Source organism: Lutra lutra, chromosome 8, assembly GCF_902655055.1.
Source record: "Lutra lutra chromosome 8, mLutLut1.2, whole genome shotgun sequence".
Taxonomy (NCBI): Eukaryota; Metazoa; Chordata; class Mammalia; order Carnivora; family Mustelidae; genus Lutra; species Lutra lutra.
In genome coordinates, this window is record NC_062285.1 from 29,702,374 (window position 1) to 29,720,894 (window position 18,521).

The following is an 18,521-nucleotide window of genomic DNA, read 5'->3' on the forward strand; positions in this document are numbered from 1 at the left end:
CTCACCTCATTAAATAGTTTTATAAGATTATTTTTTTGATAGGTACTTATCCTATGTATATACCATAATTCCTTAAGCGCCCCCTCTTTGGGAGGTTTACAAAGTGTACTGACTTTTCTTTATTATAAAGAACACATATTGCCTTAATAGAACATTTAAAATAAACAATGGGCTTGAATTTTCATGGCTTAAGCCTCAGAACAAATATCTGCTGTTCTTTATTTTTTATTTTTATTTTACTTTTAATTAGTTAATCAATTAATTAATTTTGGTGGGCAGCAAAAAAAGGTTTAAGAGATAGCAAAAAGACAGTATAAAGCTGGGTTGCCCTGTTTGTTTTTTTTTTTTAAGGATTTATTTATTTATTTGAGGGGGCAGAGAGAGGGTGTGAGCGCATGGCACATGCAGGCAAGCAGTGGGGAGAGGCAGAAGGCAGGGGAGAGAAGGGGAGAGAAAGAGAGAGAAGTCAGGCTGACTCCTTGCTGAGCACAGAGCCCCACTCAGGGCTGGATCCCAGGATCCTGAGATCATGACTGAGCTGAAACCAAGAGCAGGATGCTCAACTGACTGAGCCACCGAGACACCTCTACCTTTCTTTGAATAAACAATACGGCCAAATCTGTGCAAACGAAGGTGGACGATTTTACTGCCATTCTGAGTTGATGGCAAAATACAGGTCTTCAAAATCTTAAATATCAATATTTAAGGTCTAAAATATAAGTATTTCTTCCCAGATATTAGTTCAGCATTTTTCAAAAGTATGATCCATAAAACATTAATCCCAGAGGTTACATTCTGAGATGAGGTACATAAAAAAGTTACATATAAAACCAGTAAGTTAGAAAAATACTGTCTATCATATGTTTCTTTTACAAATATGGATGGGTTCACAAGGCGTAGGATCAGGACAAGTCCTGCAGAAAATAAATCTATTTACTAATGCTTACCACAGTATTTTTCAAATTTATCAAACCATGCAATCTCTTACTATATACTATTAATTATTATCTTTAATTCTATAAAAGTACACTTTGGGAAATTCTAATCTAGGCAACACAGGGAAATGAAAGTTTTTCTAATCAAGTTTTTCATTTAATTGCTTAAGAAGCTGACATGCTAACTTTGAAAGAAGCATGAAGATCTTATAAATGCAAAGTACTATCCTTATTACCAGATAAGATTTTTATCCTGCTAAACAGTGCAAAATAAGACATTTAAGTGTAAAACTGAACAGAATTCTAACCAACACAGAATTAAGCAGATTGCTACTTTTAGCAATATATTTGGTATTTAATACCAAATCAACCAAATTGTTCAGCCACTTTTCTTTCCAAAAGTTTCTCTATTAAAAAGAACATGGTAAACCACGTTGATTCAGATTTTTATTCTAACTTAAGCTCTTGGAGCTGCAGTTTCTTCATCCATACAATAGGAATCAACAGAATCTACTGTTTAGGTTGATACATTGATTCAATAAAATCATTAATGCAAAGAGTTTATCATGGATTTGACACAAAAATAACATTCAATAAGCACGGGTTATTGTTAAAGGACATTTTAATCCTATTTTATCTCATAGATCATTTTATTTTTCTGAGCTCCCCCATCCCCCTTATATACAGTATAAAACAATATTAATTGTAAAGGCTTTCAAAACTCTTAACTGAGGCAACAAAACAAAACCAAGCTAAAAATGTCTTCAAATGAAACCAAAGACCTATATTTGAGTGTATATACATATACACAGATACACATATATAACTAATTTATATAAAACATTATACTCATTTTCCAGAGGTTGGTTTGTTTCCCTTTAGTAGTTTTGTTCATTCCTACGTTTAAATCTACAAGGACCCCTGGCAGCCAGCACAGCCCCCTCCCCAACCCCACCCGCTTGCCAAATGATTCATTAGGCTGGCTGCCCAGTGACTGCTCAATCTCCAAATCTGGTCAAGCAAGCTCCCCAGGGGGTCAGGGCCTCTCAGTACAGGCTGCTACTGTTTCCCTTAGGGTGAGTGCTTTGTGTAAAAACAGTCAAATGGTAAGTAACATTTTGCATTCAAAGTAGCAACATGGTGCACTGAGACACAGCATTAAGTTTTGAAAGGAACACTGGCTTCCATGTTTGAAGAGCTAGATGCTAATCTATTATCTACCACTTACCAGCAGTATGACCCTATAGAAATGATTTAATTTCTGAGTCTTAAGTATCTCATATACTCAGTCTAAATACCTGTTTTCCTCTCTTTCAGGCCACTCTGATGAACAAATGAGATAATAGAGTGAAAAATCTTTGACAGCTGCAACTTCAAATATAAATATTAAGGAAGAATACATTATTTCAATTTCACCATAGTGATTAGGAAGGGCATATGTGTATATATGCCCCAAAATAACACATTGGAACAGAAAATCTATGACCTATCCAAATTGCAGTTGATCACAGATTTGACTGAGAAACTAAAGTGCTTTGGACATTGCCATAAATAGGAAATCTTTAACACAAAACTGAGATTCACCCATTTATTTATTTTTCAATAATCTTTTTTTCACCCCTTTTAATTTATCTGGCCATATTTTTTTCAATTATTCTAAAGAGTGTCTAGCACAAAATAAAAGTTCAAAAAATCTATCATAAATTTGAATTATTTTAAGAAATGTACCTGATTATAATTTTTATAATTATAAAGTTTTATAATTTTAATGTATTTTTCTAAAAAAAATCTTCCTCATCATCACCTTAAGAACAGAAAATCAATAAAAATGTTTTTTTTTTCCTGAATCTTCTCTGCTCCCTAATTTCCCCTTTAAAAGCAGCATTCCAGGTTTTTAGCAGATGACATGCTAAGAAAACAAATGGCTAAAATACAGTGGTTAAAAATACTAGCTCCAGAGTCAGACATGATTTGGCTTTTGTAGCTCTGTGAACATAAATAAAATTATTAACTTCTATGAATTGGTTTTCTCTTCTGTAGCACGGCGACAGTTTAGAATAGATAAAGAAGATAAATAGATAAAGAAGCCACGTGACCAAATTTATGGAGTTCTTACTTCGGCTGGGCACTTACATATACTATCTCATTTAATCCCTATAAAATGTTATAAAACAGCTTCAGTGCCTGTCATTATAGTAAGATTTCAGTAAGCATTCTTAGATAATACTCTTTCACAAAAAAGCCGAACACTTTTCTCAAAGATAGATTAAGCAATAGTTGTCAGTATAGGGTGGGAAGTTGGTTGGCCCTGAGTAGGCTGAACCAGGTCCTAATTATCTTCATTTTAAAATAAATGGTAAACTGGGTTTATACTAGCTGTTCAGTCCTTCTTTTCATTGAACAGAAACTCTCAAAACCCAAACCTTCAAAAGAAGGAAATGCTATGGGAATGAAAAAGTATTCCTTCTTGAATAATTTTTCAAACCCTAACTTTTGTCCGTCCATTCACAAAAAATGCTCATATGTACACATACACACACACTTTTTATATCATAGAGGCTCATAGAGGACACTATTGTGTGTCTCTTTAGTATCTAGTTTCATTCTTCCATCTTACTTGAACTCCCTGCCTTTATTTTCTTGGGTTGTTCCAGAATCTGTGCTTTTTCAAATAAACTTTCATGTTCTACTTGAGAAATAATGGCTCTTAAGGAGTAATTCTGAACTATATTCTGTCTAATAGCCTTAAAATTCTATTTTGTTAATTCTTGGAATAAAAGACAAAACAACTTTAAGTGTAGAGAAAAGGATAACCTTATGATAGTATTGCCTCCATCATGTGGGTTTTTAGACTATTTTTAGAAAGAAGAGGTTTTTAAAAAATTTTTTCAACTAATTTTTTTTTAAAGATGTTATTTATTTGATAGAGAGTGCACAAGCAGGAGGAGCGGCAAGCAGAGGGAGAGGTAGAAGCTGGCTTCCCACTGATGTGAGAGCCGATCCCAGGACTCTGAAATCCTGGGATTATGACGTGAGCTGAAGGCACTTAACCAACTGAGCCACCGAGGCGCCCCCAACTAATTTTTTAAAAAGATGATTTGAGAGAGAGAGAGAGCGTGCACGCATGTGCAAGAGCATGAGCAGGGGGGAGAATGGAGGGAAAGGGAGAAGCAGACTCCCTGCTAGGCAGAGAGCCCATGGGGGTTCTTCCGAGGATCTCAGGATCCCAAAACCCTGGAATCATGACCTGAATTGAAAGCAGACACTTAACTGACTGAGTCACCCAGGCGCTCCAGGAAGTAAAAGATTTTTTTAAACCATGTTATATTTTTATAATTGAGTCATCAATGAATTAAAAAATAATGCATGCTTGGCGATCTCACCTGTATCAAGTGGTTATTTATGAACATTTTATGTTAAGAGATGTAGGTTCCAATTCTCCTTCTACCCCCAGCTGGCTGCATGATCTTGATCTTAATGTCCCTTGACCTCCATTTCCTCAACTTTGAAAAAAGGACCCTGAAAAAAAGAACTTTGAAGAAAGGACTTGATGGTCCCTCCCAACTTTTCCAACTGTCAAATTTTATGACTATCTCCCTTTTCCAAATAGATGGTAGGGAAAAAAAGCATATGTGAAAATTTTTAAAAGTAAAAAGCGAAGAAAAGATCATTAAATTTGAGATGTATGATTTCTATGGTAAATATGCCTTTAGTGTTTCCTGGCTATATGTTTACATAGTATAGAAAGCCCTACGAAGAGTGTAAGAGCAAATAAGAGTTCCAGAAGATATGCCCTAGAAGAGTAATTTCACTGAGTGAGTCAAAGATGTAGTGCTCTGTTAGTTGGTAATTAGTAACATAACACTTGATGCTTAAACAAAAGGTTCTTAGAGGATGCTTAGTAAAAGTAGCTTTGTCAAAAATATGGTCAAATGTGACCTGAGAAATCCATGTAGCTCATATCATTAAAACTGGAAAATAAAAATTCAGAATTAATATCAAAAGGAAGAGACAAACTTCAAAATAAAAGCTGAAGCAGAAATGATCGAAATAATTAAGCCTAGTAATAGAAGATCTGCAATTAGCCTGAAATTCTCACTGGAAAAGGGCAGGAATTTCTAGGCAACAAATTGAGAAAATAACACAATGCTACTATCCAGGCACTGAGAAAAATACCAAATAGCAACAACCAGAACAGTAATGACAATGTAACCAGTTTAACAATTTGAAAAATATGATGCAAGTATGAAGAGTACATTTAAATCTTACATCAAAGAACTAGATTGTGTTACATATACTTTAATAAAATTTCCTAATGTTTCATTTATTGGGCCCTGCCTCTGTGCAAGCATTGTATTATGAACCATAGGAAACACAAAAGAAAAAGATATTATTTTCCTTAATGGACTTAGTTCCTGTAAAAACAAACAGGGCATGTCCTGTGTATATCCTGGTAATCCTAGCTCTAAAGGTAACATTTTAAATAATTTTTTAATTTTTGTATTTTCAGATTTACAAATGATGGAAATAAAATACACAGGAAATGCTTCATAAACTTATGAAGTTGTTTGTTCTCATTTCCATTCATGATATTTAAGAACTAATTTTCAGGTAAACTATCTTTTTTTAAAAAATTAATTTATTTATTTGAAAGAGAGAGAGAATGAAAGAGAGAGAGCATGAGAGGAGAGAGGTCAGCAGGAGGAGGGAACCCGATGTGGGACTTGATCCTGGGTCTCCAAGATCATGACCTGAGCTGAAGGCAGTCGCTTCAGCCACCCAGGTGCCCAAGGAGAGAGAATTTTAAGCAGAGTCTGTGCTGAGCATGGCACTGGACGGGCGGCTTAATCCCACGACCCTTGGATCATGACCTGAGCAGAAACCACGTCGGATGCTTAACTGACTGCAGCACTCAGGAGCCCCTCAGGTAAACTACCTTAAACCAAAAGTTTGTTCATCATTTCAGATGTTCCTGAATGAAGGTGGCAATCAATATTCCACAAGCACGGAATAGTCAGCCATCAGTTTATGTGGCTATTTAAAGTGACAAGTATAACACATGTCAATACATGGAAAGAAGCATCTACAGAAAGGTGAAACGAGGGAACAAAAAGCAGCACCTGAAGGATGACCCATGCAGGGGTCACAACCGCTTAAACACGTGTGATGGGCATTGAAAAAATCATGAAGGAACAAAGAAAGTTTCTATGTATGTTGTGTATGAGCATTATTATACCTCTTCCTCACATTATTATACATCTTCCTTACACAAGGAGAGAAAGAGCTATTTTCTGGTGGGTGTAATGCAGCATTCACAAAGGTAAATCCCAGAGCCAAAAAACAAAACAAAACAAAACAAAAAAACAACACCAAAAAAAACTACATGGAAGCTTCTCATTTTCTACTCTTACTATCATGAACCATCCAAACTTAAAGTATATTTTATTTACTTATTTATTTGAGAGAGACAGAGCATGAGAGGGAGAAAGAGAGGGAGAGAGAGTGCACATAAACAGGGGGGAGGGGCATAGGGAGAGGGAGAAGCAGACTCCCTGCCAAGCAGGGAGCCTGAGGTGGGACTCAATCCCAGAACTCTGGGATTGTGACCAGAAGCCAAAGACAGACACTCAACCCACTGCGCCACCAGGTGCCTATGAACCATCCAAATTTTTGAACAGGTTAGTAAGAGGTGAATTTCACCTGAAAAATATAATGTAGATATATAGTGTAGATAGTGTAGATAGTCTCAAAGTTTACTTTATTTTTTAAAAGATTTTATTTGTTTAACACAGAGAGGGAGTGCAAGTGCCCCGCAGTGGGAGAAGTAGGTTCCCCCTGAGCAAGGAGCCTGATGCGGGACTCAATCCCAGGACCCGAGGATCATGACCTGAGCCTAAGGCAGATGCTTAACTGACTGAGCCACCCAGGTGTCCCATCGAATTTTAGATATAAAGAAAAAAACTTCATTTGGACGTCCAAAAATTTCATGAGCATAAAAGCCAAAATTTAAAATTCTATATATTTGGTATGTAAAATAGGGTGTGTATTAAAATTTCTGTTCATTATTTAAGTACAATTTTATTTTCAAGTGTTTTTTCTCTCTCTCTTTTTAACTAGTTTCTTTAAGGAATGCAGGGTCAGTGTAGCTGAACAAGGGTACTTCAAAAAAATGTAGAATCTTTAAGAGTCATAAGTTTTCCAAATGAAAACTTTTAAATGAAAATTTAAATTGCTTTCCAATTTAAATTTAGACATTTTCAAATTTATATGAACTCTGAAAAGAAATAACACATAGACAACTGTTCATTTCTATGCTCTCAAATAAACAGCAATGTCATTCTGCCATCAGCCAACCTGTTACTTTTCTTCTTTTCTCTTTTAATTTCTCTTCATTTTGGGGGAAAGAATGCTAAGTTATTATTAATATAAGTAGCCTATATTATGTAAATTTATAATTGTCAAGAAATATTACAGAAGCAAATGCCCTATGCATTCTTTTGACTTTTAGGTGCCCTCCTGCTGCCCCCTGCTGCCCAGTGTCCACACTTACTAAAAACTGTCCCAAACTTTTCAACCTTTCCTACTTCTCTATGTTCTCCCCATAACTTAGCTAGCAAGAGATCCAGACCACTGAAGTTTTCCTTTACTCAGGTTAATGGGTAAATAGTAAAATAAGAAAGAACTAGTTTCCTCCTATTTATCCCATCACCATTTTTTGGCTAATTACAAGAACTTGAATTGGGGTTCTATTGGAAATGACTGACATCCAGATTCCCTAGCCTGGGATTCTAAAACCTCCTTTTGTTGGTTCCAAGCTACCATTGCAGGTCCATCTCTCCCAGTCTCTAATCCCCACACATTATAGCTAACTTTCTACCCACACTGGACTTCTAGCTGGTATTTCCAAACGCCATGTGTTCTCTCTCCTCCTTGCCTGTGCCCACACTCCTTTCCTTACCTGGAATGTCTTCTCCCAATTTCTACATATTGAAAGTCTATGTGTCTTTCAAGGCTCTGGTCAAAACTATCTTCTCCATGAAGTTCACCCCAATTCCCAACTGCTTCTCTTCTCTCTAATCTGTTAAGGCTCAGGATAGTGTTGTTGCTGTTGTTTTTAATACAGCAGAAGCCTGATAAAGATTTATTTAGTGAGTGAAGAGCGGGTAACAAAGAAACCTTAATCACTGGAGAGGCTATTGGACTTACTGACTTTTGAGAGTAACTGCAGAGGATAAGGAGAGCCTCTCTAATAATATTGTGATACCAATATGCCTAAATCAGCTGACCTTTTTAATTCCTAACACACTGTGTAAAGCCTATTTTGGTCCTTGAAATCAGGGGTGTCTATGAAAAAAATGAATGCATGGCATATACTGAATGTTTACGACATATCGGGCACTTCTTGGTGCTTTCTCGGTGCTTTAAGTGCTTTAACTCATTGTAGTCTCAAAACAGCCACACAAGGAGGGTAACTGGGCCAAGTTACTTAACTGTGCAGACCCTCAGTTTCCTCTTCTTTGAAACAAGGTAATATTCCTTCCTCACGTGGCTGCTGTTAGACTACAATGAGTTAAAGGGCAAAGCTAGGAACACAAACAGATCAGGCAAAGCTGTGTTCTCATAATGTTTTCAGTAGAAATATGTACGTACGGAGAGGCTTCTAGTCAGCTATTCTAGGGGTTAAAAAAAAAAAACTTGTCAATAGAATGTGCTGGAAATTGTAACCACATAGACAAAGTCATAGAGAGATTCAGTGTCAGTTAAATATCTGTTAGTATCTCCAAGAGTTGATTGTCCTGTAAGAGAGAATGTGAGAGATTTGGCCAAGTTTAAAGGTGTCTAGATTAAGAAAAAAGGACAGTTATCTATTCTAAAGGATTAAGAAATGTACAACATAAATATTTGTTCATTGTAGCCATTTGTGTGTGTGAGGATCAAAGATCCTCACCTGACTTGGAAAAAGGTAAAGATATGACTCACTTTTTGTCGGGGGTGGGGTGTAGGGATACAATGAATATAAGTAAGGTTCAGAATGTTACATCAGTGTCTCAGCCAAGGATCTAGTCTGTTTGAACCCAAACCTCTGCTCATCAAGAAACCAGTTTATTGAAAAGGCAGATCAAAAAATTTACTTGGGAAGGCATCACCCAAAATTGTTTGGTAGGACATAACTGTTTTCTTAGCAGGTAAGAAGCTTTTAACTCCAGAAAGATGTAGAATAACTACAAAAGTGTTTTTTAATATAGATTAATTGTTCTGATTAAGAACACTTGACCTATTGGAGTAAGAGGTCAGCCTATTAGACTTTAAAGTACAATTCCTACAAAATTATATATAGTGTTGAAACGTTAAAGAGAACTTAAGAATCACCATACTTATAAGTTAAATTTATTAGATATGTAAGACTTTCTTGACTTCTTGAAACTGGTTATTAGATACCAAAAGAGGCAGCTGTATGCAGTAAATTTATAAATGCAGTATAAAGAGGAATACAAAGTTGGAAGGTATTTAATCAAGTAATAGTATAAATAAGACCAAATTTTAAAGGACCATGATTTCTAAAATTTGCCAGATTTATAAATATGATAAGATTTGTGAACTAAATTTAAAAACATTAGGAAGAGCTTCCTTGGATAGTAACATTAATAAATTTCATATTACCTTTTGAAAACTCAAATTAACTTCAGAATGGTCTTTCAGTATGCAAAACAAATAGTGGTAACTGGGCTGTTTTTCTCCCAGCTAAAGCTGGTGTTCATTAGGCGGTCAACTTAATGGTTTATCCCACAGAATTGGCCACACTGTCCAGTTATTCTTTACCTGGGTTTGAACCTTCCTCACTTTCTAGGAGATGTGACTGTAGGTTTTGAACTATTGAGATAAGAAGTAGCAGCACTAATCGACTGACCTCTTCATTTTTTGGTTTAGTGGCTTACTTCAGTAGAGGAACTTAGCAATTCTCAACTCCAGCTGTATATTGGAATCCTGTGAATAGCTTTTGGAAAATGCTTATGCCAAGATCTGATCCCAGGCCAATTACAATCTCTGGGCATGGGGTGCGGGCATTTTGTTTTTAAGTTTCTGGATGATGGTAACTACAGGAAGTTGAGCAGCACTGGTGTAATAATAGTGTGAGCCAAGCACAGGCTGGGGCACCAGTGCTGTCCAATAGAACTTTCTGCAATTATGGAAACTGCTATAGACTGAATGCTTATATTCCCCCCCAAATTCATACACTGAAATTCTAACCCCCAATGTGATGGTGTTTGGAGGTGGGACCTTTGGGAGGTGTTTAGGTCATGAGGGTAGGAACCTCATGAATGGGATTAGTGCCTCTGTAAAACAGACCCCAGAGAGCCACCTCACCCCTTCGGCTGAGAGGACACAGCAGGACATTATTACCGCCACCAGACACTGAATCTGCCAGCACCTTGATCTTGGACTTCCAGCTTCTGTAACCACGAGAAATTTTTGTTGTTTATAACCCACCCACACTATGGTATTGTTATAGCAGCCTGAACAGACTAAGACAGAAATGTTCCATAAATCTGTTGTCCAAGATGGTAGCCACCAGATAGGTGTACCTTCTAAATTTTTAATTTCAATTCAAACTTAAATTTACATAGCTACAGAAGGCTAATGACTATATGTTGGACAGCACAGTTTGGCAGGCTTAGACCATTTAAAATGATCTGAGTTTATTATATATAGCAGCTGAATGACTCTTTTTGCTACTGGACCACACCAATCCACACTTAACTACTCTTGTCTCTTGGGGTACTTCATGCTAGTTTCTTGATGAAGCCTTCAGTGCTATGAAAGGATAGCTCAAAGTTTATATAGGCTCTGGGAACATTAGGACATTGGATTTGCTGATTGTCTTTTACTCATTTATGCTGGCAGTTCGTTTCTTGGACTTTAATGAAAAATGAGCAAAGACCTTCAGAATTAAAAATTTCTTAAGTGTCAAAGCAGTGGAGCAATTAAACTCTTGGAAAAAGTCTTCTTCACTCCTTGGCATATGATAGTGTTTTTCAACTGGAGGTTATGACCTTTGTCTTGGATGATGGGGAGTTTCCAGTGGATTGGGGCAGTGGCCTGAGTTTCAAAGCTAAATATAGGCCATTGATGGCAGCTTCTTTCTCAGTCTCATCGAAACCATGTCCCATTAATGAATATGGGGCATTCGTGCCTGGGGGATAAAGTCAAGAAAAACCAGAAAAATAACAATACAGAAGTCTTCCTTGGATGTGACCTGCGATTGAGCACAACTAGGTTCTATTTTTACCTGCTTTTAAAAATAATTTGTAAATTGTGGATTGCTATTTTTTTTTGAAAAAAGGGTTAAAAAAAACACACATATATGATTCACTGGCAAATCTGAAATGTGATATTCGTGCTGAGGCATAAGAAGAATTGCCCTTCAGGTCATTGCTCAACTCTTCCCTTTTCAGTGAGGTTATCCTGACAACCCTATTCAGTATTTCAATATATGTGTATTCCTACATTTGTCAAATAGTAAATGACATCCTTTTTAAGTTTGGCATATTTCAAAGTCAAAATACTTATCATGGCAGGTGCCACCTGATTCTCTAGATCATGGGCTCAAAGGGACCAGCAACATCAGTGGCATCTGGGAGCTTGCCAGAAATGCAGCTTCTCAGGCCTCAATCCAGACCAACTGAGCCAGGAACCCTAGCTGGGGGGCCCCAGGAATTTGTGTTTTAGGTGATTCTGGTGCACAGTGACGTCTGCGATCCACTGATCTAGAGTACACTGAATCCACCCAAAATGTCCCAGAGGGGTAGACTTCCATTCAGCCCAAACTTGGTTAAGATAAAACATTTTGTACATAAAACTGAAGTTGTAAGTTGTGAAACAGATCCCAATATTCTATTTGGACCTAGTGTTATGAATCATGAATTTATCCAGTTTAACTAAGCCTCGCTGAATCTCTAGTCTTTGATCTTTCTTTTCTCTATAAAATTAAACTTCTGAAAGAAATTCATGAGATGTTCCTGAAGAGATAAGATGCAATACAAGTGTGCCTTCAGCAAATTCAACATATAAAAATTCAGATGTATACAACTGCTAGGTTAGGTGGCCAATTACTGTTTTTATGAAAATACTAGATTTATAAAATGATTCACTAGAGAATTCATTTAAATAGTGACATCGTATAGTGCATTTAAAATATGTCCATTTACAGAACATAAATTTTACAAATGTCTAATGTGATAGTATAGAAGTACAGATAAGTACACTGATTTCAAATGTCCTCTGATTTCAAATGTCCCAGGTTCAAACTCCAGCTTTTTCATTTACTGGGTAACCTGGGTCAAATCTTTCTAAGCCTCAGTTTCCTCATCTGTAAAATGGGTATAATAACTGTCCAAAATTTGTGTGAGAATTTAAGTATATAATAAAAGTAACATTTAGCTAGAAGCTGGAACATGGTAAGCTCTGATTAAATGTTTGTTTTTAGTGTAGTTTAGTTTTTAGTTAGCTGCCTTCGTGTCCAGTCTGGTCTCTATGAAAACAGATATTTATGTTTTATCACTCAAGAATGTTCACACAAAGCAGTTAAAGTTCATACAAAGCAAATAGGAGCTAACCATACTGAGTTATCACACTGGATACTGAGCTGGTATTCACCCTTCCAAGAACTCTGCTCTAGCCAAACTAATCATGGGAACTTTAATCTCCTTGTCCATGACTGGGTGAGGTATGAACATGTCCTATAAACCTAGTCAATGAGCTGTAAGAAGCAGTGTGCTGTGGGCCACTGGGAAAGAATTTCTTCCTTTATTTATTTATTTTTTTAAGATTGTATTTATTTATTTGACAGAGAGAGAGATCACAAGCAGGCAGAGAGGCAGGTGGAGAGAGAGATGGGGAAGCAGGCTCCCCGCTGAGCTGAGCCCAACTGATTCCAGGCCATGACCTGAGCCCAAGGCAGAGGCTTAACCCACTGTGCCACCCAGGCACCCCAAGAATTTCTTCCCTTATAGAAGGATGTATTAAGAGAAACTATCTCCCCTTTGGAAATTGTAATATCAGGCTATGATGCTTGGAGCTGCGGCAGCCATATTGTTACTATGAGGAAAGACAATTGCTGACATTGTGGCAATGTAAAAGAATGGAACCTGCTAAGGACCTTGGTAACACTGTTGAGCTACTGAACCAGATGTAGAACTGGCTTGCTTCCTGTTACTGATTTAGTTGAAATAATACATGTCCATATTTTTTTTAATGTCACTATCAGGAAGGGTCTGTTAGTACAAAAGCAAACTAAATGCCATAATACATCTATACCTAGTATGGATTAATTGGCTCTATGATGAAATAATTTGATGACTTTATTCTCAAATTCATCTTAATCCACATATAGAGAATCCTTAATGAAGAGATCCTTAATCTACATACAACAGCGGGCTTACTTTCCTGCTCCATGTCTCATGTGCTTAACTAATTAACTATTAACTAAATGTGTGATTATGTTATTTTAGTAAATGAAATTATTTGTTTTTATTTAAAAATTCTGTTTTATCTATCATTAAAAATATTGCAGATTTTAAAATGAAAATAAATATTTTAATTTTGATATAATCCTTTACACTGTAATCCTATTTCCTTGCTTCATTTCACAATTTATATTTACATTGACAGTTTTTTATGACAAAGTGAATAAAATGTACAAAATGAGGCTCTACCACATTCAAAAGTTTTCATTAAATGGACCTTACAAGGACACACCCCAGATTCCCACTACCAGAGTGACCTCCATCTCTCTTCACAAGTAAGTAAGTTTATGTTTTATTTCTCATTTTGCAATAGAAATTGGTATTGGTTAACCATTTATGTAGCATCTATTTGCGCTATATCTAAAATCTGAGGGCTATTTCCCCCTCAGTGTGTGAATATTTGGTGCCCAACTAATGGCCCCTCAATAGAAGGACAGTTGTTAAATCCTATGACTATATTTAAATTTAAAAAAAAAGTTTTTTACTCTAGAAATCTCATGTGGTCTTTATTTCTAAATGGGAGGCCTTCATATCTAATACCTTAGATTAAAACTTGAACCTTCTTGGACATAAACTCCATGAAAGCAGAGATGCTGGTCTTATCTTAATATTATACCCCAGCATCTTAGTATGGTAGGAAATAATAGGTAGGAAAAAATCTAAAATAAATAAATCTCCAAATAAAAATAAATGGTTGAACAAATCCAGTAGAAAGTAAAACCCTTTTGTCTTTTTCACAAAGAAATAATTTCTTTGCTTTATTTTCTCTTTAGACTCTTCATTTAAGAATCTTTTTGGAAATATAAAAAAATTTATACTGCAAATACCCATTTTTGTCTATTACTTTCCCCTTCTCTTTCCTTGCACAACCTAAGGACAGCAGTGAATCTGTATGGTCTTGTGGAAAGTAATGATATGTCCAAGAAACAGCAGAGGTAAATATGCACAAGAAGTGGGTGGAATTGGAAACGTACAATTTCAGGTCGGTATTGAAGTTGGTTTTCTGAGAACAAAATTTTTAGCTATTTTTCCTTCTTCTAAAGAACTTCATTCCAAGGTATATTAGACTGGCCCTGGCTAATATTTTTAGCATTTATATTAGGTCATCTTAATATTTCTCCCCTTTGTTATCTCATCTTTCCTAATAGGTTTGGCTAACCTGAAAATTTCCTCAATTTTTAGCAATACTAATGAGTACAAATTCATAAATTAGGAAATTGCATTGATTCATTACATTGTCATAATAAAATTTCCATCTTATTTCTGTTATTGACCAAACTCCGTAATTTCAAATTTACTTTTCTGAGGTTTATTGTTTAGAATTTGATTTACAGATTCTCCATGTCTTTGGCACCATTTATTTATTTTTTTCTGCAACCTGTTTTTGGCGATTTCACTACTCATTGACCCCTCCCTTCCACCAGAGGGATGGGCAGAGTAAGAAAATATGATATGACATTTTAATGTAGTCATTTTTGCTACTTGTTACTATCTCTGATAATATGGTGTGCAAGAAAGAAATAAATGTGTAATTATTAACTGAAATGATATTTCAGGATTTTTTAAATGATTTTTTTATTGTTCATGATCTAGCAACTGTTACTATGGAAAACTGAGTTCTCCCTAGACTACATTTAATAAATAAAGATTTTTTTTCATGATAAAAACATAGTTTATAATAATTCTAATCTAAATCACACCAAACTCATGAACTAATGCCCACAAAGATATTGTCAGTTAAAAAAAGAATTAATGTCTAAAGAATCCAGAGCTAAAATGAAGCACAAGGTAGATTTAAAAATGGAGAATAATATAAAATAATAAATTGTTTTTGCCTTATAGATTTAAACCTCCCTACCTACCTAGTGATGTAAGAGGAACATATAAAAGAATATCTTGAATATAAATACATACGGATGATTTTAAAAAGTGAAGATTTAACTCTAATGGTTACTTCATAATCAATGATGTAATAGTCAATGATGTAGGAGAACAAAGAGCATTGCATAGCTCCATATGGACTTCATAGAATCAGTTTGTTTTTAAAAGGGGGGCTACAGTATATAAACATTTTTAGTTTTTACAAATAAAAGTAAAATATGTCACCAGCTGAATAACAGAATATTTTTAGCAACAAACATATTGGGAAGTATATTTTATTCAGTAGATCAACTTCGGAGAACTAAACTCTCCAGAATAACCAGAGGGTTCGATGGTATATTTACACCTGCTGTATTTCATTCTATAAATAAACTATAATGTCAAAACTAGTCTTGATGGGGCATTTAAATTGTATAAAGAGATAAAATGTTACAGTGGACATCTTAAAATTTTTACAACATGGTATAAATAAAACTATGGACGTGATACATAATTATTTTTGAAGTTCAAGGAAAGAGTCCTATAGAAATAAATTATATGGACACAAAAATGAGAAATACTATTCTTAGACATATTCACATATTCTTTTACTTAAGAATTTTAAATGATTAGTGAAATAAGCATTTACCTATTTCAAAGTGAAAAAAAAACTAACTCCAGAAATCTTCACTCCCTCAAGAAATTATTCAATCATACATTAAGGTGGTCTAGGACAGTATTTCAGTTGTTTTTATTTTATTTAGCAAAATAATCTGTTTTAGGTACAGTTATTGATTCTTCCCACTTTCTTTTCGAACGAAGGATATACTTACTATTTTCACAAACAACTGAAATGTTCACAGAGACAGGTATAACCTGTGTCATATCATAATGTACATTTTGTTCTTGGGAAGCTTTGGGCCTAAACCCCGTATTCTCTAATCAGATAATTCTCAATAAGAACAAAGATGAAAAACATTTTACCTGCATTCAGATACACGAATACCAGTATTTTTAAAGTTAGAAACAGTTGTGTACATGTTCTCAAAAAATTACCTTATTCCAAAACATTTGCTCTTTTCAAAACAAGGATATACATAAATTCAATTGAGGTATCATTTCAAAATAAATAATAATGTAGGCATTATTACATGCCAACCTAGTAGAAAATTCCCTGGAGAAACTTAGAATAGTTATTTAAGAAATCCCTAGGTTCAAAACAAAATTCAACTTTTACAATGTTGAGTGAACTAAAACTCAAACATTTTGTTACACTAGAAAAACATTAACATGCATGGTATTGTAATATAGAGAAAATGAAAAACGTTACGAAGGCAAGAGAAAGTAAACCAACAGCTAATTATTGAAAAATTCTGATCTAGAGATAATCAGATCAGATAAAACACAACTGCAAACTGCTCGCTTGTCCCTGATGCTCCCTGGACGGGTTGTGACGACATGTCTGCTCTCACCCACGGTTCACAGTTCACAATAAACATTTAAATAATACAACTGAATAATTCCCCTGACCAGATTGAACTTTCTTTAAGGAAATAAAGGGATAAGATAATAGATCAAATCTTGCCCCACCTCTTTTTTTTTCTCCTTTTTTCTTTTAGTGAAACTGACAAATTGTTGAGGAGCACTACAGCGCCACCAACACAGATCAATGCAAAACAAAAAAGATCTCCCACCGTGTGCAAAAAGAAAAAAAAAATTAGAAAAATGCCAAAAATTACAAAATGTCTCCCAAATGTACCTTTTTGGAGAAAAACAAGCTAGATCTGCAAAGATTATCTAATGAAGAGCTTCAGGGAATTAATATCATGGAATACAAGTTTAGATCTGATCAGCAAAGAAAAGATCCACTATTTAGTAACAGCCATAACTTAATATAAACCCGGTTATGTCAATCTCCACCTTCATTATACCAAGGGCAGCTTTTCTGTAGTTTGTATCCAAGTAATCCATCAAGAAAACCACAATAGGCCTATTTAAAAAAAAAAAAAGAAGAAAAGAAACAAACAAACAAAACTACATCCATAGTTTGCCTGCTGATAATTTAGTCCTGGACAAATTAGGTAATACATAATTTTTATAAAGAGGATATGCACATATTTGGCATTACCAACATTGCTGGCACAAAACAAGTCCATCTTGAAATAGCTGAGTTCCCCTGTAGTTCACAGTAATTAAAGTATAATTTATATTAAAAATATTTGGCTTTGAGAATGCAAAAAAAAAAACATGTTTTTTTTTCTTTTAGTAAAATTTTACCAGACGAGATTAGGTGGAATATGCAGAGACCAAAAGCTAAAAGAAAAATACAAAGATTGGTTTTGTTAGAAGAAACACAATGAAAATCCTCTTCATCTGGGGGCTCATTCAAAGATTTAATGACATAAATGTTTAAAATTACAAACTTACCATTAGTGTAGGCAGAGAAGAAGCCAGTTCTTGAAAAATAATTGTAACAATATAGGCTGAATACTTGTGTCCCTGGAAACAACAGCCTCTGGGCAGCATATGGATCTTCAAACATCTTTAAAATATTTGGTAAATAAAAAGTAATACTTCCTTCCATGATCAGTGGCTGAATGGGGTGGCTTCCCCCAGGATCTGTGGGCGTTTGGAAAAAATCGGAGAAATATCCACGAAGATTAAAAGCAGAGGAGGCAGCGGCAGCCAGAAGACTCTGGGGTTAACAACTTTGCGATGGCAAGCAGGCGTGCTCTGATTGGTTAGGAGGGCAGTGTCCCTACAGTCTGCACTATCCCCCGCTCCCCCCGCCTCCTGCAGCTCGGAAAAAAATGCAGTGTGTGTGCCATTTTACACTGGGCTTTTAAAAGCACAGCCACCCAAATGACAAAAGTCTAAGCTCGCTATTAAGTGACACTGCAAAACAATAGCTCCCACGACTGGCTGGGAGCTCGGGAAAATGCCCTTTGAGCGTCTCAAGGAACACTCTTTCCCTCCTGTGTGTGGGTTTTTACGGAATATAAGGCTTTCCATAAGCAAATCGTTTATCACTTCCCGAACGTCGATATGAAACTGGGATACAAATATGGCCATTTGAAAACTATGGCCATCAAAACAGTTTTGATTTGACATCATTGGGTCCCTAAAGGCGGCGGTAATCCGTGAAGAAAATTCACGACTCCTGTAGCTGGGGGAGCTTGGATTCCTTATAAAAACAGAATTC

At 35.6% G+C, this 18,521-nt stretch overlaps 1 protein-coding gene across 1 annotated transcript in view; it reads right to left on the bottom strand.

Annotated features, from left to right (window-relative positions):
• Positions 1–18,019, bottom strand: part of EPC1 (enhancer of polycomb homolog 1) — a 93,086-nt gene extending 75,067 nt beyond the window's left edge. The window contains exon 1 of the mRNA XM_047740535.1: positions 17,747–18,019. Within this exon, the coding sequence (XP_047596491.1) occupies positions 17,747–17,845 (99 nt within the window). The 5' untranslated portion in view covers positions 17,846–18,019. The remainder of the gene's footprint in view (positions 1–17,746) is intronic.
• Between the last annotated feature and the right edge of the window lie 502 nt (positions 18,020–18,521).